The sequence below is a fragment of the Athene cunicularia genome, assembly GCF_003259725.1.
Source record: "Athene cunicularia isolate RWA chromosome 7 unlocalized genomic scaffold, athCun1 chr7_part1, whole genome shotgun sequence".
NCBI classification, from domain to species: domain Eukaryota; kingdom Metazoa; phylum Chordata; class Aves; order Strigiformes; family Strigidae; genus Athene; species Athene cunicularia.
The window spans coordinates 14,641,294-14,658,756 of record NW_020799107.1 but is presented as its reverse complement, the minus strand read 5'-3'; the positions used below and the strand labels follow the sequence as shown (position 1 = coordinate 14,658,756).

General features: G+C 37.6%; 1 protein-coding gene across 1 annotated transcript in view; it reads right to left on the bottom strand.

Annotated features, from left to right (window-relative positions):
- Positions 1–6,376: 6,376 nt before the first annotated feature.
- Positions 6,377–17,463, bottom strand: part of OLA1 (Obg like ATPase 1) — a 101,074-nt gene continuing 89,987 nt past the window's right edge. Inside the window, exons 8-11 of the mRNA XM_026852437.1 lie at positions 13,891–14,031; positions 13,111–13,207; positions 10,900–11,022; positions 6,377–6,901 (exon numbers count right to left, since the gene is read on the bottom strand). Coding sequence (XP_026708238.1) covers positions 6,800–6,901; positions 10,900–11,022; positions 13,111–13,207; positions 13,891–14,031 — 463 coding nt within the window. The 3' untranslated portion in view covers positions 6,377–6,799. The remainder of the gene's footprint in view (positions 6,902–10,899; positions 11,023–13,110; positions 13,208–13,890; positions 14,032–17,463) is intronic.

The window sequence follows — 17,463 nt, the reverse complement described above, 5'->3', positions numbered from 1 at the left end:
AATTTGTTGATCTTATCAAGGCTGTTTGATGTTACTATTGCTACCTCCAATAATGCTGTGCTTTGAAATTTAAACAGGATTTATAACCAAATTTGGATACTTCGCACACGATTCAGATTTCAGGGAAGTTTAACTCTTTGACAGCTAAAAGGTTTTGCGTGCAGTTTTCAAAGGAGAACAAAATGTTGTATCTTTTGCTGACGCATTTGGCAAGGTGGCCCTTCAGCAGCATGAGAGGCTCCAGTAAAAGCTAGTTCTGTCTTTGCACGGCACAGGTGAGTTTTCCTAGCAGAGAACGAGAGAGGGGAGGGGGTCCATGGTCCAGGACACCTGCATCACCTCCGTCCCATCGGCACTTGGGGCAGGCGGCAGTGGCCGGCTGTGGTTAAACCCTCACGCCAGCAGTGTTCACACCAAGCTGTGGTGTCCTTCCTCGGAGCCCGTCCTGCTGCACCAGCTCGGTCCTGGCAACCTTTTTATGTGGGCAGCAGCCTTCCTCATTACTGAGCAAGGACTTAAATTATTACATGCTTACCATAAATCAAACTTTATGAACTCCCTTTGCGCAAGGTACCTCTGTTGTCAGGAGTAGGTTCCAAACCTGGGGCCACACGTGCTTACCTCAGGCTGTACTTCAGGTGCAGGCAGATCCTCTGTGCATCCATGGCTGTGAGGTGGTGAAGGTGTTTGGGGTTTCCCAAATCTCCCTCACAAACCTTTCCTCCTTCTTGCATGCTGCTAAGATCGTTGTGCTCACAGAAATACAGCAAGTGAACTCAGTATAAGAGGTAAAAGCAGTGCAGGGATTTAACTCTGCACTTTTAAATCCAGGCTTAAATTAGGTGTAACTTCAGACCTGGAGGCGCTGCCATGGGCAAGGTGGGGGATCACTGCTGGTGGCTGTGGCAGTGGAGGTCCGCAGGCAGTGCACCCCACACCCAGTTCTGCTTGAGCTGAAGGGCCTGGCTCACTGGGGATAAAAACATTGTCAACACAGAGTAATACTTCTTTCATCCCTACCCTCACCAAAATAACCACTGATGTGTTATTGATCTGTGTTGGGATATCCCCCCACATATAACCATAGCCTTTTCAATTCCCCCTGTTGTGTTCCTGCCCCACAGGGCCCAGCAGTGCCAGAGCCAAAGACCTTCCCCTCCTGCAGCAGGGGCAGAGCTGCGATGGGCAGGAAAACCCCCGTGTTCCTGTTCAGCCAGCCCAGGTCTGCTGTCCCGCTCACTTTCCGATACTCCGATGAATGTATTTTGTTAACTTACACATCACGTGCTCTTGCAACAGCCACAGATTTTATTTTCTGTATGGCTTACAGTTTTTCTGTGCTGAGCACATACACTCTGCATGTAGAAAATAAAACGCTACAGGCATTCTGTAACTCTGCAGAGCTGTAATGAGCTCTGATGAGCAGGCACCTACCAAATCATCGGTTCATGACAGCAAGCACACACATGTAACTTATTTCACAATATGCAACACGCTGCCATATGTGTCTATTCCTATGGATCAGAAATGGGCACTACCTGTAGATAGAAGCCAAGAAGTAACTGCTTCAAAGACAGCCTTGAAATGCAGAATTTACTTGAAAACTTTCAAAGCCCGATCAGCACACCACTATTTTAATCTGCTGGGATTCTGTGATGAATACCACAACTCTGATTATTATTTTTTCAAAGCCTCTGGTTTAATTGAAGTGAAATGGTGGATTAGCATAATCAAACAGAAGGAATTAGTATGGGGGGAGTAAAAATTAAAACAAGTGATTATTAGTTTTAAACAATTACTGACTTCTAATTATTTCCCCCCCCCCCCTTCATCCTCTGTGAGCTGAGCTCATGTGTGGAGAGAAACATTAAAATTTAGCTAAATTTTTTTAAACTGAAAACCTTGCCACACACATTGCTCTTTCAAAATGCAATTTTACAGTCCTATCCTGCACCTGGTAGAAGAAACTGTGTTTAAACCACCCGATGGAATGGGACAGCATCACTGCTGACCGCCATGGTATGGACCCAACAGAACTCTGCAAGGACAGTTTGAACAAGCCTGGCAGCCACAAGAACATAAAATGCTGCACCAAGAAAGCACTCTTGAAGCTACGAGGGTAATTTGCCAGTTTGCTGGCGCAGAGGCAGGAGGAGCAGAGTGCACTGCCACAGGTCTGAGAGCCCTGTGCCGGGGTGCCCCGCGCTTGGCGAGGCTGCCCCTGCCCACAGCACGCCGGGCAACGCCACGCACCGCCGGGCAACCATGAGCAGTGCCGGTAGAGCACCGGGAGGTGTTCAGCTACAGGGCAGCTGCTCCAGCTGGAAGCTTGTTCTGTGTGAGAGGAGGAAGGAAAATACAGCTCACAGCATGGCATTTTCGAAGCAGGCGCTTTGGCATACAGACTCCTTGACCAACCAGGCCCTGTGGTCTGTGAAGAGATCAGGGTAAACTTCGGTGATGAAGGGTAGAAGGTAGATGGAAACCTGCAGCAGGTTAGAAAGGATTCTTCAGGAAAGGTAAATCATTTAAAGCAATTACAGTAAAGCTGCCACCTCTACAGGGCTGGACATAGTCAATGAAAGAGCAAAGAAGATCAAATTAAGATAATACTAATTTTGGTTTTTTAAATAAAGATTTTAATCAAAATGCAGAACCAGGAAGGATGTTAAAGAGATCATGTTCTTTAATGGTGTTTGGGGATAGCCTTTGAAGAAAAGTTGCTTTGGAGAGGAGGCAAGAATGGTTGTATTGGGTCTGATCAGAGGCCCATCCAGTCCAGTTTTTTACAACAGATGCCCAAGAGAGACAAGGTATACATACCAGTTTTTCCCCCAGCATCCAACAATTTATGACTTACAGACATTCCAAGTGCAGAGGTGCTATCTTTGGTTTTAACAGAGTCTTTTTTTCCCCCAGTCAACACCCTTTCTTCCTCCACGGCTTTGTCCAAGCATTTTTGAACTGTTGCCAACCTTCAGCATCCACATCATCTTGTGGCATGAAGTGCACAGCTGAAACCAGGCAAAATAAGTATTTGTTTTAGCCTGTCACCCACACTGAATTTAGAAAGACACAGAAATCCTTCAGTTCCTCTGTGGAATATTTTGACCCCAAAGATGCTCAAATGACAGCCAAGAGATGGCCAGCTACATCTTGGTGGCTCTTATCCTACTAAAATGTGTACTTCAATTTCCAAATAGCTGGACACACACCTGAGTTTCAGGCGGTTAGGTGGCTATTTCTAGTTCATCGCTGACCACTGAGCATACCCATTATCTGTTTTACTTTAGGTAACAACATACTATAGAAACAATATTATGTTTTATCCAATATATTAATAAACACAGAAAGCCCAAGCCTGTTCCCCCTGTGCAGGATACCTCTATCCTACAGGAGAGGTTATCTGTGGGTACAAATCACTTTCAAAAGTTAAATTTCTGTTCTTCTTTGTGCTTCTTAATGGTCTGAAATGTCACGTACTGGGGTGCCCAAGCAGATCACCTAGATATTGCCATTGATACTGCTGTCTTTTATTGGCAGAAAGCCCTTACTTGTCTACAGCAATGTTTTTATTTGACTAGAAACATACTTTTAAAAGTGAATCTCCTGATCATGCCTCTTCACACACACAGACATACACACACATACACACACACACACACACACTCTCCCTCCTTTGTTCTGCATTGCACAGGAGTCAAACTGGTTATCCCTTGGGTATCTTACAGCAAACTGGTTCTCTCTGGAGACTGAAGTGAAAACTGCCCTCTAACTCCTCATGGGACCAGCCTGCAACTAGTCCATGGTAGTCCCCCAAATACTTGCTGTGGGAACATCAGGTCCTCCATGACAACTGCTTTGCTCTCCAGGTCTACTCCTACACTCATGTCATGCCAGTGCAGGCACAGCTGCTTTCACACACCTCTCCACATCACTCTGGCACTCTCTCTTTTGGTCAGTTCAGAGGCAGGTAGCAGCAATTTCCCCGTTCCACTACCATTTGTTTAATTCCAGAAACATGCCATCAACGCCATGGCTTTTAGGCACTGAGGAATGCAAGTTATGAGGAATGGTTAGTACTTCTCCTCCTTTGCAAAATCCCCTACTTTCTGTATTTTGGAACAGCAGTGCCTACAATATTTTCTCACCCTTCTCCAGCTGGAGAAACAAAATGTCGTCTTCTACTCACCATCATCACCCCCAGCGAGTACAGGTCACTGAGTGAAGAGCATGCAAGCAGATTTCACTCGAAGAGCAAATGTGAGTCCAATGGACGCAGAACATTGGAATCTCCTGTGCAGGCTGAAATGTCTAAATGTGTGCTTGGCTTAAGCTTCTATTTAAAGTTTCTATTTAAAACAGAGCACTTGAAACTTGCTACATATATCTACAAGGTTTTATACACTCAGAACCACAGATGAGAAACACAGGCTGCCACAAGTCACCAGTGATAGGACTAGAAGAGCTTATCAGATTACTCTTTCTTTTAATAAAACCTGGTTTTATTTGGGAATAATTGATTAGCTTCAGTAATAACATTAGTTAAAACAGCTGAAGAGATAAACTATTCAGTCAATAAACTGAAACATAAAACACGATAGTATATTTTTAAATATGTGGCAAATATTTTAAGTTCGTTTGCTATCTTCAGAATATTGTAATAGCTTTAAAAAACCTATCAGAAACAACTTATTCAATTTATAATTAATTTTAGAACAGGGAGGTATCGTGAAGTATACACATTCAAATCTAAACAAATATGGCTTATTAAATGTAAGAGAGATGCAAAAATACAAAGCAATCCATTAATTGTGCTGTTCTAACAACTTCTTCACTGACATCTAACAATGTAACATGTAACAATGAGGGAGCACAGGAACATTTTGGAAACCAGAATGAATTTCAGACAGGACAAGAGAAGACATTTCAGCAGGTATTAGTGCAGTGAAGAGGTTACTTCTCTTTTGCCAAAACATATCCACTTCTCACTTTCACTGCATCTAAAACCCAGCATGAGCCCTTCTCTGTTACTAGCACCTTGCTGACTTCCAAGAGAAACAGGTAGGCTCCATTTTCTTTTGGATTTGACTTTTAACAAAAGATTTGGTGATCCTAATCTTTTCTCAATTATGTAACATCAATATAAATACCAAGAACAAATACAAGCTGCACCAAGGAAATGATACAAAAGAGAATTTCAAGGGTTCCAAAACATCTTAAGTCCTAATTTCCCTGCTTTACAACGCTCACCCCCTTCCTGCCACCACAAAAAAAGAGGAGACGCTCTTTAAAACAAAATCAACAACTACGTATTGAAGTCATCTGCCCTCCCTCTTTCTCCTCAGTGCAATTAAAGGCATGATGCCAACTTTTCAACAATGAGCCTTGTGGCTCTGGCTGACCCATGTCTTACTGTTTCAGAAATGAGCAATGAAGCTCAAAGGCAGCATCTCGAGGGAAGCCTTGGAGCAGGACATGACCAGCGCTCCCAATTTCTTGAACACAGAGGGGAGGTTAGTCAGTGATAAGTTGCCTTTTCAAAGTTTATAGGAAGCAAATATATCACAGCAATGTGAGAGGTCTGGCACACCAACAGCCACAGGTAACATCAGCATTTCTCCCAGTCCTGACCCTGAAGAATCTGTAGCTGAAGCCACAGGCACACAGTCACTTCAGAAAAAGCCAGGCTGTTTTAAATACATCAAACAGACTGCAAGTAAGGGCAATTCTACAGCTCGCATTAAAGGTACAAACTCGGCTTTATTTTTGCCAAAAACTTGTTCTGTTACCCAAAGAGACTAGCTCTCCCTCATGGCAAAGGGAGTAAACGTGCTCACAGCTGCAACCTTATTTCAGCAGAAGGACTTACCTATCCAGCACAGCGTGACCTCTTCCTTCACAACACTATCTGTGTCACCCGTCACTGGCCTGAAAACCAGACCTGAGAGGACAACACACATCAGGCACTGCTGCTCCAGACTTCACAATTTAATAATTTCAAGGCAAGAATGAAATACTTTTTTAAAATGATTTGAACAACGACGCTTCAGTCTCAAAGATAACATGATTTTTCTACATGTTTCCTCTCTCCAGTAAAAATAATTTACGCTGTATCGTTCTTATTATCCTTACTATCATCTTTCAGTGAATGTCCATCTACAAATTCATTAACTTTTTTGAGACAAATCATTGGCATCCTAATCTTCTGATTCCCATGAAAGACTCACTTTCGAGATACAATTGCAGCTGCCCCACACTGCCAGTTACTGTATCATACACGTCTTAAAATTCTGTAATCAGCATCCACCAGGTGCCGTATCGCATTCAGCACACCACAGTCAGTCAATACAGACATCCCCAAACACACCAAGGCTGGTTTTGTCAAATGTTTTATTGAGTGTAGACATCTGGAGTACTGTAAAACATGCATTATCTGTAGATTCAAAAAGGAGCAAGCCACATTGTCCTCACTGTCAAACGTGTCAGGCTTGGCATACATGATGGAGATTAATGAAGTATCATGAGAGTAATATGGTTCCTGAAAAGCTTCTACAATTTGGAGTAGGGTCTTAATCGTTTGAAATGCAAAGCTGTTCACATTTAGTGAACTTGCATGTTCGCTGGAGGTGCCATATTTTAATTCAAAACAAACAAGAATAATTTCACTGGGGGGAGGGGAGGTTCCCTAGGTAGAAACTGTATGCTTTTTGTTTCCAGATATTCCATCCTAAATAAAAATTCATATGCTTTTTGAAGCAGCACAGTTTATTTCTGAGCAATGAACAACATCTGATACTCATTTCTTCTTGGGTTGTTGAGGTGTATTAAATTTAAAGAAGATAATATCTCCATCCTCCACTATGTAATTTCTGCCTTGTTGTCTGTATTTTCCAGCAGCCTGTAAAAAGAACAGACAAAAGGAAAATGGGTTATTTCATTAGACATTTTATAGTATTTTCAAATGGTAATTACTTAAATACATTTTAGTAAAGAAATGGTACTGCTTCAGCTTCAGAGTCTGACAGCCACAACACTCCTCAGTTTGACAGAATTTGGTTTTACATACATATAAAATATATAGAAAAATAATTTAACCTCCACTGAATTGGTGGTGCCTAAATGCCATCTGCATTATATAGTGGTAAATATGTAGACCCCAGCATGTCTTAAGATAAGGGACACAAACAACTCTTTTTTTTTTTTTTTCCCCAGCTTCCAGGCTTTCTTTTTCTTCATCTAAAAAACCTGCAGATGGCAAACACTGGCGGCAGGAATCTAAAACAATATTGCTGGAAAGGACGATTGGCAACAGTTTGCATCATGGCTGCATGGCTATTAGACTGCTATACGAACTACTTCTGAGCAGCTGGACAAACGAGTACTGTCAAAACTAAAGATGGGAACACGATGCAAAAGTCACAACCGTACATGCCTCATGCTTCGAGCGGGGCTCTCTTGTCTGCTTGTGCCCAGATAATGAAGGACTGAGAAGCACAAAACACAGGCTCAGTTTTCCTGTCAGAAATCTCCTTTAGAAGAAATTTGCTTCAGAAGGACATATATAAGAGCAGATAGGCTGTGAAACCAGGATACAGGAGAAGGCATGTAGACCAGAGACATGAAAAGAAAATTCATTATGAAAATGCTGTACTTGAGAGCAGAAAATAGTCAAGGAATCTATTAAATATCAGTACTCTCTGCATCAGAATTTATTATTATATTTTTCTATCTTTATCTTGTTGTAATTAAACCTAGTATTATAGAGGCTACAGAGAAGCTGTGGCATTAGGATTGACAGACTGGGCAGGAGGTGGTCTGCAGAAGCATTTATCTTGAAAAGTGATCCACAATATGGAAAAGTCGAGAGCTTCTGCTTTAGTTCAATAACCGTTCCTGTTTTGAAGTTTTCTCTTGCAGGAGAAAGTGCTTCCATGCAAGACCTCACTGTGCCATTATTCTCAATGACACTATCACAGTGGTGGCATGCTAAGATCCCATTACAGGAAAGCTGTTAACTAATGACCTTAGTTGCAGTAGAACAGATCAGATTAATGGTACATAGTTAACTTAGACACCTTTCTTTCACAAAACCTGCTCTGTACAGCAACGTACTCCTCCATATTGCTGTCTAGAAATTTAGAGGCTTGATAACCTCATTGCTATCATTCCTTATTTGAATGTTGTCACCAGTGATGCTAGCCTACAGAAAATTGCAGATAAAATAGCCTCAACAATAAATATATAGTGCCATCGTAATTGACCTTGTCCCATATGACACCATCAATAAATAAGAAAAAGTACTTTGCAAATGTTTTTATACTCCCCCCTTTTACCCCCGGAAATCTGTTTAGACTATAAAAGGTTTACTTTCAAGTAGACTTAGTAGTTCTTTCCTTTGAAGATCCTAATAATGCTCAAAGTCAAGAGTAATTAGACTAATTGATGGCATAAACACTAATAAAACAGTGCTGTAAAAATAATCAGCAAGCATGAGCTGCAGGCACAGGTACAGAAACATTTTACAGTTGAATACATTTATTACTCACAAATATTTGTAGAAAAAAACCTGACCTCCATGAAGTAACAATGCAGATTTTTTAGCACACTATTGCATGCTGTCAAAGTGGCATAGACTTCTTTAATTAAATACATTTTGACACACTAATGCAAGTTTATGTATTTTTGTTACCAGTTTACAGTTAATTAAAAGTGACAGTGTTCCTTTAAATTCTCTAGAGACCATTTAATCCATTTCCATTGCTATCAGAAACACTGGTTGAAAAAATCAATACCCATTTGTGAATCTTGAGTATGTATTAAACAAGACACGTCTAACCAGTTCATTTGCACTTGAAAGCAGCCATCTGTAGAAGCCAGCTTTGCCTAAGCAGATATGATTGCTAATAATGTGATATCCCTGTAGACTACAAAGCCCACACAGAGCTATTCAGTGTATAGTTCACAGCACTGGCATTAAATTAGTTATGCTGTACTGGTGTTAGACACACACAAAATCAAACTTAAAAATCGATCAACTTGATAACATACAAAGCAAGCAACTCCCATTACCACTGTTATTTCAGTTGACTCCTAAAAGCTCCCAAATTTAATTTTGAAATTTACCAGCAATATAAAAGTAATTAGTATTGTGTATGGCATGAAACATTGTATTAAATGCAAATTAGAAAAGACTAGAGTAATAACACATTTTTCTAAGAGCAAGGGTTTTTTTCTAACCTTGATTTAAAAACTGAGTAACAAATGCAAATATGCTTGCTTTACAGATACTTCAAAACAATAAAAACTTAATCATGAGGAAAAAAAAATTTGATCATGGAAGCCTGATGTTTAGAATCTCACACCGTGAAAAGTAAATAAAAATATAAGTGCAAAATACTTATAGATTAATTTAATAGGTATTAACTGATGTAGCTTCTCAGGGAAAACACTCAGATTTGAGCATCAAAAACTGTTGCTGGCAAAATTTGAATCTTGGTTACATAAAGTGGTTTCTGACTGCAGAATATCAGATTTATTTATAGCTGTGGTTTCACTTTACAACTACAACTCTACTTCCCTTTTCATAAGGCAGTTCACATGCCGCAACGAACCAATTATACTGGGATTTTTTTCCCTCACTTCCTGGGGTTCAAACAAACCTATTAAAGTCCCGCTGCTCAGTATGATCTTCCTTAGTGATACCACTGAGAATAAGCTGAATTTGAAATCATAGTTTTGCATACCTTTCAAGCTATCAAATAGCAAACAATAAAGCTGAACCTTTTAAATTCTTTAACACATTATAGTGTGTAGGAGCTTTCAAATACCGAGATTGATTAAATCAAACTAATGTGCTTTGTAATTGCAATTTTATAAAATGCAAATCTTAATAAAACATCAAAAATGCCAAATAAGAAATCAAATGTGTATGAAATAAAGGGAAGTTTCTCTGCTTAAAAAAGGTGGAAATAATGCAATAGCAACACAGAGAACAGCAGCTTTTCTTATGACATCTGATATGTACAAGTTCATTTCATATTTAATAACTTCAAATCAGATATAATTTGTCAGCTCTAAGAAGGGCACAACTTTGGGCACCCAATCAGTCTCTGCCCTCTAGTGTTGAGAAAGCAGATAAAACTCTTAATAGAAGTGTCACTACAAAGAAGCGTGAGCTCAAGAAAAGTTTTTCATTAAAGATATTCACTGTCTATTCAGCAGATAGTAGCTAGGAAACTTCACCTTTTGTAATATATTTTCACGGACTATGTACAACTGTTAATGGCACCCTGAACAATCAAAGCAAGGCATGTAATTTTTTAATAAGAAATCAAAGGGTGATTGAATTAAATACTGAAATAGCAAATTTTAAGATTTTAATTATGCCTATCAAAGCCTAGGAGTGGAATCCACAAATCCTGAAAAAAGTGCACATTTTTATAATATAATATTTTCTTAACTATTTGCATCCGATATTTGTAATACCTTTCCTGAAAACTCAAAACAAGATGACACACAGTTAGAAGAAAAATATTTTCTGTGTTTCTTGCATTTCTTTTAGAGGTGATTAAAAAATCTACCACCTCATCTTAAAAATTTGATTCTTCAAAACCAAATTCATTTAAAAGCTTATTAAATTCTGAACACTAACGTGATAAAAAAATTAGCATAGCATTTGGTCTTAGTGTTGACATCTAGTCCATAAACTGTCATATCTTGGATACTGAAATAGTTGCATTCCTGTTCAGTAAGTGGGTGCATCTGAACTCCTTCTTAAGTAAAAGATGAAAATAAATTCTGGTCTATTGCTAGAGGTGACTGTTAAGTGAAAAATAGACTTGAAATGGAAAAATGGCACATATGGAGGAAGGGAGAAGAAAAAGATGGGGAGCTCACCTTGACAGCAGCTTCTGAACCTCCTTCTTTAAAATCTTCATATTTCATTACTTCAGCCATAATGAATCCTTTTTCAAAATCTGTGTGAATCTTCCCTGCTGCCTGAGGAGCCTTCGTCCCTTTCTGTCAAAGCAAAGACCAGAGGAAAATTAATTGCATTTAAGAAGACTGATTGCAGGAAAGAGGTTTCTCCTTTTTGATATGCTTTCAGGATTTGCTGAAACTTTGTTTCAGATCATTTAAAATGTCATGCATACAGCTAGGTAATTCTCAGTATTGGGACATACAGATAGATACCTTTGCCACAGATAAACCAACAGATATTAAAGAAAGGCAGCTTTGTTTTTCCTAATAGGTATCAACAGCAGTATTGATTTTAGAAGCTATGATTATGTTTTGTTCTGAGATTCACTTCGAACCGTAGCTCTCCATACAGAAAGTGAGAAAAATAAAGATTTTTAAATAACTTTAAAATCTGAATTACTCAAGACTTGTACTTACATCCAAATAATTTCAATCAAATGGTAACGTTCACTGGCAAACATTTGTAATCAAAAATTATTTATGGATCTCAAGCTCTACTACATATTTGCTTATTTTTATTTCAGAATAATTTTAGTAAGTCTAATACAGATCAAAATGAGTATTTTTACCAAAGTGTCAACAACTGAATCACTAAAAAATAAATAAATAAAAAAAAAATCACAGGCAACTATTATAAGATAATTTTAGTTTATGCAATGGAGAAGAATGCATTACAACCGCATGCTTTAAATTACAAGGACATACATTCTGTGCACATACAACCATGGAGAGAAATTTGAGAAATAATGGTGACCTAAAGGCTGCTTAATAAAGCATGTTAAAGTGCTAAGGAGTCTGACACTGTAAAGCACAGTTTTTACAATAAAAGATGTATTGGGTTAATATGGCTACTCACTGATGCTTACCTGACTAAATATCTTTGCACATTAAATCAAAGATACTTACAATCAGTCTTAAGATAAACCAGCTTTCAAATTTTCTAATAAAGAGCAAGTATTTCTCCTACTGAAAACAGTGCAGTTTCAGAATATGCTTTTAAAAAACATGGTAAGAATCAGAACAACAAAACTTCTGCTTTTATATTATTTTGGTAGCTATTTCAGGGACTTCAGCTAGCAGTTATCTTGTAAAAGGAGATGAGATGAAAAGGCTAAAAAAATAAACATACTTTTAGGAAAATAAGTTTAATGTGTTAAAATATATACACAACATCTGTAGCAGTATTAATAAAAATATAGATTTACTGGAAATTATGTTGATTAATGAAAACAAATTAATTTCATTGAATGAAATTAAATACACACTGAAATTCACTGCACAGCACTAAATACACTCATGCAAAAAATAAAAGCTCAATGACAGATTTGTACCTCCAAAAGTTGACATTTTTGTAATTTTTTAAGACAGAGTTTGTAACTACATGCATTTCAAAATATTTTTCAACACTAATCTTTATATTATAATATATTTACACTCAAAGGCAAACCACTACAGCCCAGCTCTTACTGTCCTCTGGGAATAAATTAGTCTATCTGTATGGCTATAATCATTCTACATCAATATTTAAAATACATAAAATAATTTTAGGCATTACATAAGTTCCTGGATAAACATTAAAAACTATCAAAATAAACTAGGTCTAGCTATTTAAGTCAGTAAAAGACCTGAATTACTGCACACTGATTTTAGTTTTTTGAGCCCAACTGTGTATCCATGAGGAATATAATGATGTTATATTGCTTTTATTGCTGAAAATGTAATCCGAGCAAAGCAAAGGAGGAATGAACCATCCGCAACCCAAACAAACTTAGTGAATACAAAATGAAAAGCAACATCAATTTCACTGCAGACAAACCCAGTCACACAGATTAAGCAAGCACAATACTGGTACGTCTTATCTCTGACCACAGGAGGAGGGTAGACAGATTCTACAGGATGAAGAAATTCAGACTATGTAATAGGCAGAATCAATTGTTACCTGCCTCAATCAATGCAGCTCCACTTTCACTGTTCAGCAGCTCACAAATAATTAAAGTTATCCTGGACAAAAACCTCATCTGTAATGACTAGCTAACCGCCACCATGACAAACTTCAAAGTCAGTGATATCAATCTGAATTCAATAGTGTGGAACTGGATATAGCTGATGAATAAGTATGAATCTTACCCTGATGGTCCATGCACGCACTTCATCTGGGCCTGCAGTGAAAAAGTATTCTAGTTGGAGTGCTGCATATCCAGCCTTAATGATCTTTGCTAAAGCACTGAAAAAAAAAAAAATGAATCCAATTCATTCAACATACACACATAAAACAGCTAAATGCCCCAAGTAATCAATTTACATGGGAAGACATCATATATTGAAGATGCTGACTCTACTTTTAAACACAGCAATAATCATAGTAGCCTTTCTCTTTGAACTCTTTTCAGAAGAACTACTTCTTTACTGCAGAATCATAAAGACAGTACTTTGATTTGTTTATTTGGCAGGCTACAGAAATATAGGATAAATTTAAATCACTGTATCAGACAGCACTTTTGGTCTCATGCAATTTTCAGGACTCCAGGTCATGAAAGCATAACTGTTTGACTGAAATTCAATACTGAAACAATTTATTATAGTTCTTCAGAAAAATTATGGCAAAATTTTCTTCACTGTCCCTATTCCCCATGGATGACGAAACAGTTTTGGTGATCATTCCTTCTCAAAAATATACATAACTAATACCTATGTTATAATTAAAACACTGTACAGAGATGACAGATGACAGTTAAAAACTTAATTTAAAATAAATCTTTTCACTCTGTCTCATGGTAAAGAAAGGAGAAGATTCTCTCTTTATAATGGTAATTACTCTGTCATTTATTATTCTATCAGCGCAAGCAATTAAATTACTGCAAGGAAATAGTTGATAATAAAGTGTAGGGAAAATGAATGCTAATTAACCTTTGTGTCATGTTCTCTTCCAGATACTTCTGTTTCTCCTCAGCACTCATATCTTGCAACTTGAGTTCCAAGGCCCCACTAAAAGGAATGACCAAAGCACCCGGGTCGTGCTTGTCCACCCACTCTTTAATTTTTATCAACCTGTAGACAACAAAGGGCACAACATTATCTTGTAGTGCATGCATGGCTGTACCACATTCATTATTATCAAGTAGCACATACATATTCATAAGAATTGCACGGTTTTATGATGCCATCTTTTTGTGTATTGCTTTCCAAGGTCAAGGCATTAACAGGCAGCAATTGCTTCAGGTGTACTCCATTAACATTTCACTGTTTCTTGGTTTCTGTTTGGCATTTAATCTATCAGAAATAGGCATAATTTGAGACAACAACTAGGTTTTTGGTAGAGGTTAAAAACTTGCAATCTAAAATGTTAACTGAATAAAACTTTGTAGATCTGTGGATGTACATTTTTCTGAGACTTCCAAGAATGATATTTATCAAATGTGGTAAAACTAGGAGTCTTCAGTTTCTCCTCTCCCCACCCCCCCACTCCCTCCAAAAAAAGCATCTCGCTGGCTAGGGCAGCTGATACTAGCAGACAGGTAAGAACACTACACTCCATAAACTCCTGGACAGCAGGCAGCATCCTGCTTTTTCTGGGTATTGATTTTGGAGTACGCCAGAACTAATGAATACAGAGCCACGCTTCTACTAATTTCTCACATCTTTCTACTATCTCCCCAGGACAAAGCTTCTAGATATTATACTACTATTATTTTAAAATAAAGAATCAACTTTCTTATTTCTCTTGATCATCAATAACTGGAGCATCAGTAGTAGTTTTCTGTACATCTAATATGGGTTTTTTTAGTTGAATGAAACTACAAATTTAGAGATGTATGGTGCTAGTTTTTGAATGTTCAATATCCTATTAAAATTAAGAAAAATCTTTGTAGCAGCTGTTTAAGCAATCTTTAAACATAGGTATCACATTCATGACTGCAAGTACTATTTATTTTAAATTTAAGGGAGATATTAATCAATTACCTGTAAGGAGTTCAGTGTTATTTACAGGGCACTATTTCCGAACAGGTGTGAATGGTAAGAATGACAATTCTGTGTGCTCAGCAGAAAAACACAAGAGGCATGGGAATACTTCCTGTAGTATGCTAAGAATCAAAGTACAAAATACAGTACTTTGGGTGCTGTAGATGTTTCAGACCTGAAGCACCCACCATACAGCACAGGGTTTTATGCTTGCTGAGTTCTTTTTCTTAGTTCTGCTAATCTCCAAGATTTAGACTAAGGTTTTAACTGCTATTATACTAAAGTGCTTTGAAACTGTGGCCTGCAAACCTTTAAATAATCAATGCAAATGTCACTTCAGAAAAAAATGAACTGAACCACAAGTTCATCAACACACATTTGTCAAAGAAAATAGCAGGGGATCAGAGCTATTATGAGATTAAGTGCATGGCCCACTGAGTAGGGTTTTAGATGGGACAAAGAATATAAAAGTTCACTCAACAGTTTTCACACGTTTGTTATATGAGGCTGGTCTTCTATCATTTACTTATGTAAATACCCCGTCAGTGGTTTTCAATCCTCATTATACTAATCTTTTTTTCCTCCAGTTATCCAATGAAAATATAGTCTGGTATCCAGAACTGATACTGAAACACTGTTGCCTTCAGAAACGTCTGAACAGAAAATCACAATTAAGGTGCATTTCTGAATGTGACATGTGACATTTAACAGCACCTAAAACTGACATTTGTAGTTAACTAATTTATTTTGGCTAACACACTGATATCAAAGTTCAGAGCTTAAAAATGCCAGCCTTTTACAGAAAATGTATCTAGAAATGGTGCTATTCAGAAGTGTACTTAAACATCTGTGCATACTTTTTTTTTTAAAAAAAAAAGTATCTAACACTGGAATCTAGACTAATTAAATAATATACCAAATGAAAGACAGAATGAAACATGCAAACTTGGAAAAATTAAATGAACATAAAAGTAATGTCAAAAACTGGATTCAACTTCTGTTTGGTAAATACGGTCATTGTAACTAATAAACTAAGAACTATTGTGGAACAACAAGATAAGAAATAATCATTTTGGCTAAAACACCAATTCAGAATAATAATAGTCTTAGACTGTCATTTTAACAGCTTTTCTATTGAGTCCTTAGAGGGATTATTTGCATTCCTCAGGTATTCTATTGTACAATTCAGATGAATAAAGACTTACAAATCATTCCTCTACCGCCAGTGTGAGACTTTGATCCAGTGAATACACCATTGTACCTTAACTATAATTGGCAAAAAACCTGACAGTGTAGAGCATCACAAGCTTAATAACAAAGGAGAATATCTCAAAGTGTTGACAGATGATCTTCATAATGCAGGAGCAGAGCTGGTACATTTTAGCAATAAATGAGCACTGAGGTCTAAAGGTCTCTGAAGTGACTGACATCAGACCTGCTACAGCCTCACTAAAAGAATAAGGTACTGCATCCCACTCTGTACAGACAGTCGGGTTCTCTGCCTGAGTCTTTCACTTCTGTGACTTTCAATGTCACGGGAATTACTAAAAACTAGCAAGGAATTCCCGTAATTGTGATCAAAATGAAGGAAAAAAAAAAAAAAAGTAAATACCCAAATATAAATATTGATATATTTCTAAATGAAATTTTCCCCAATGAAAAAATACTTAACTAATAATCAATAAAGTAATAGTGCAAGTTTGCTTTCCTGTTAGACATAACCAAGTGTGCTAAACAGAACAAAATTCTCTTAACACATAGTAACAATTGTCAAAGTCTGTTATATTTGAACACAATTTTTCCATGGAAACGCTGTATGGTTGTAAAAGGACAGCATTAGTACACCCATTTGGGCCTTTGTTAAGCCAATCCTGGAGTATCTCTCCATTATTTCATGCAATGCTTGATAATGAATGATGAAGGGTATTGGATTTTAGGCTAGGAGAAAAGACTATTAACACAAGAAAATCTCAAATTAAAAAAAAAAAAAACAACACCCTAAAATGTCACAGCATGAAAAGTAAAAACCAAAAAAAGCCACACTAAACAGTAGAACTGGCTGAACCAATGACCATGACTAACAGCTTGAGACTACTTTAAGAAATAAGAAACTGCTCAAGATGAAAACACTTGACAAAGTAAATTGAAAACTATGTGAAAACAGCGTACACACTAAAAGCAATTAAAAATATCCTCTTTCGTAATTCAGTTTCCAAAAGTGCTGTTATTAAAACTAAATTCTGATTATAAAATGTAAAGCAGAAAGAAGAAATGCTTATTCTAGTACTACTCAGTAATAACTGAGGAATCTCTCAGAGCACTAGTGGACCAACAGCTTTCCCCCATTGAGGCAGCTTGGTTCTTCCCTCCAGGTGGCTCTGTGGAGAGGAGTGTGCTAACAGCAGCTACAGAGTTCCTGAACTGAAGTTGGATTCTATTTGACACAAATGAACAAAAAATCCTTTCTGGAAAAAAATACAGGCCCAAGAGACAGTAAGACAACCATTCATTCTGTGATGG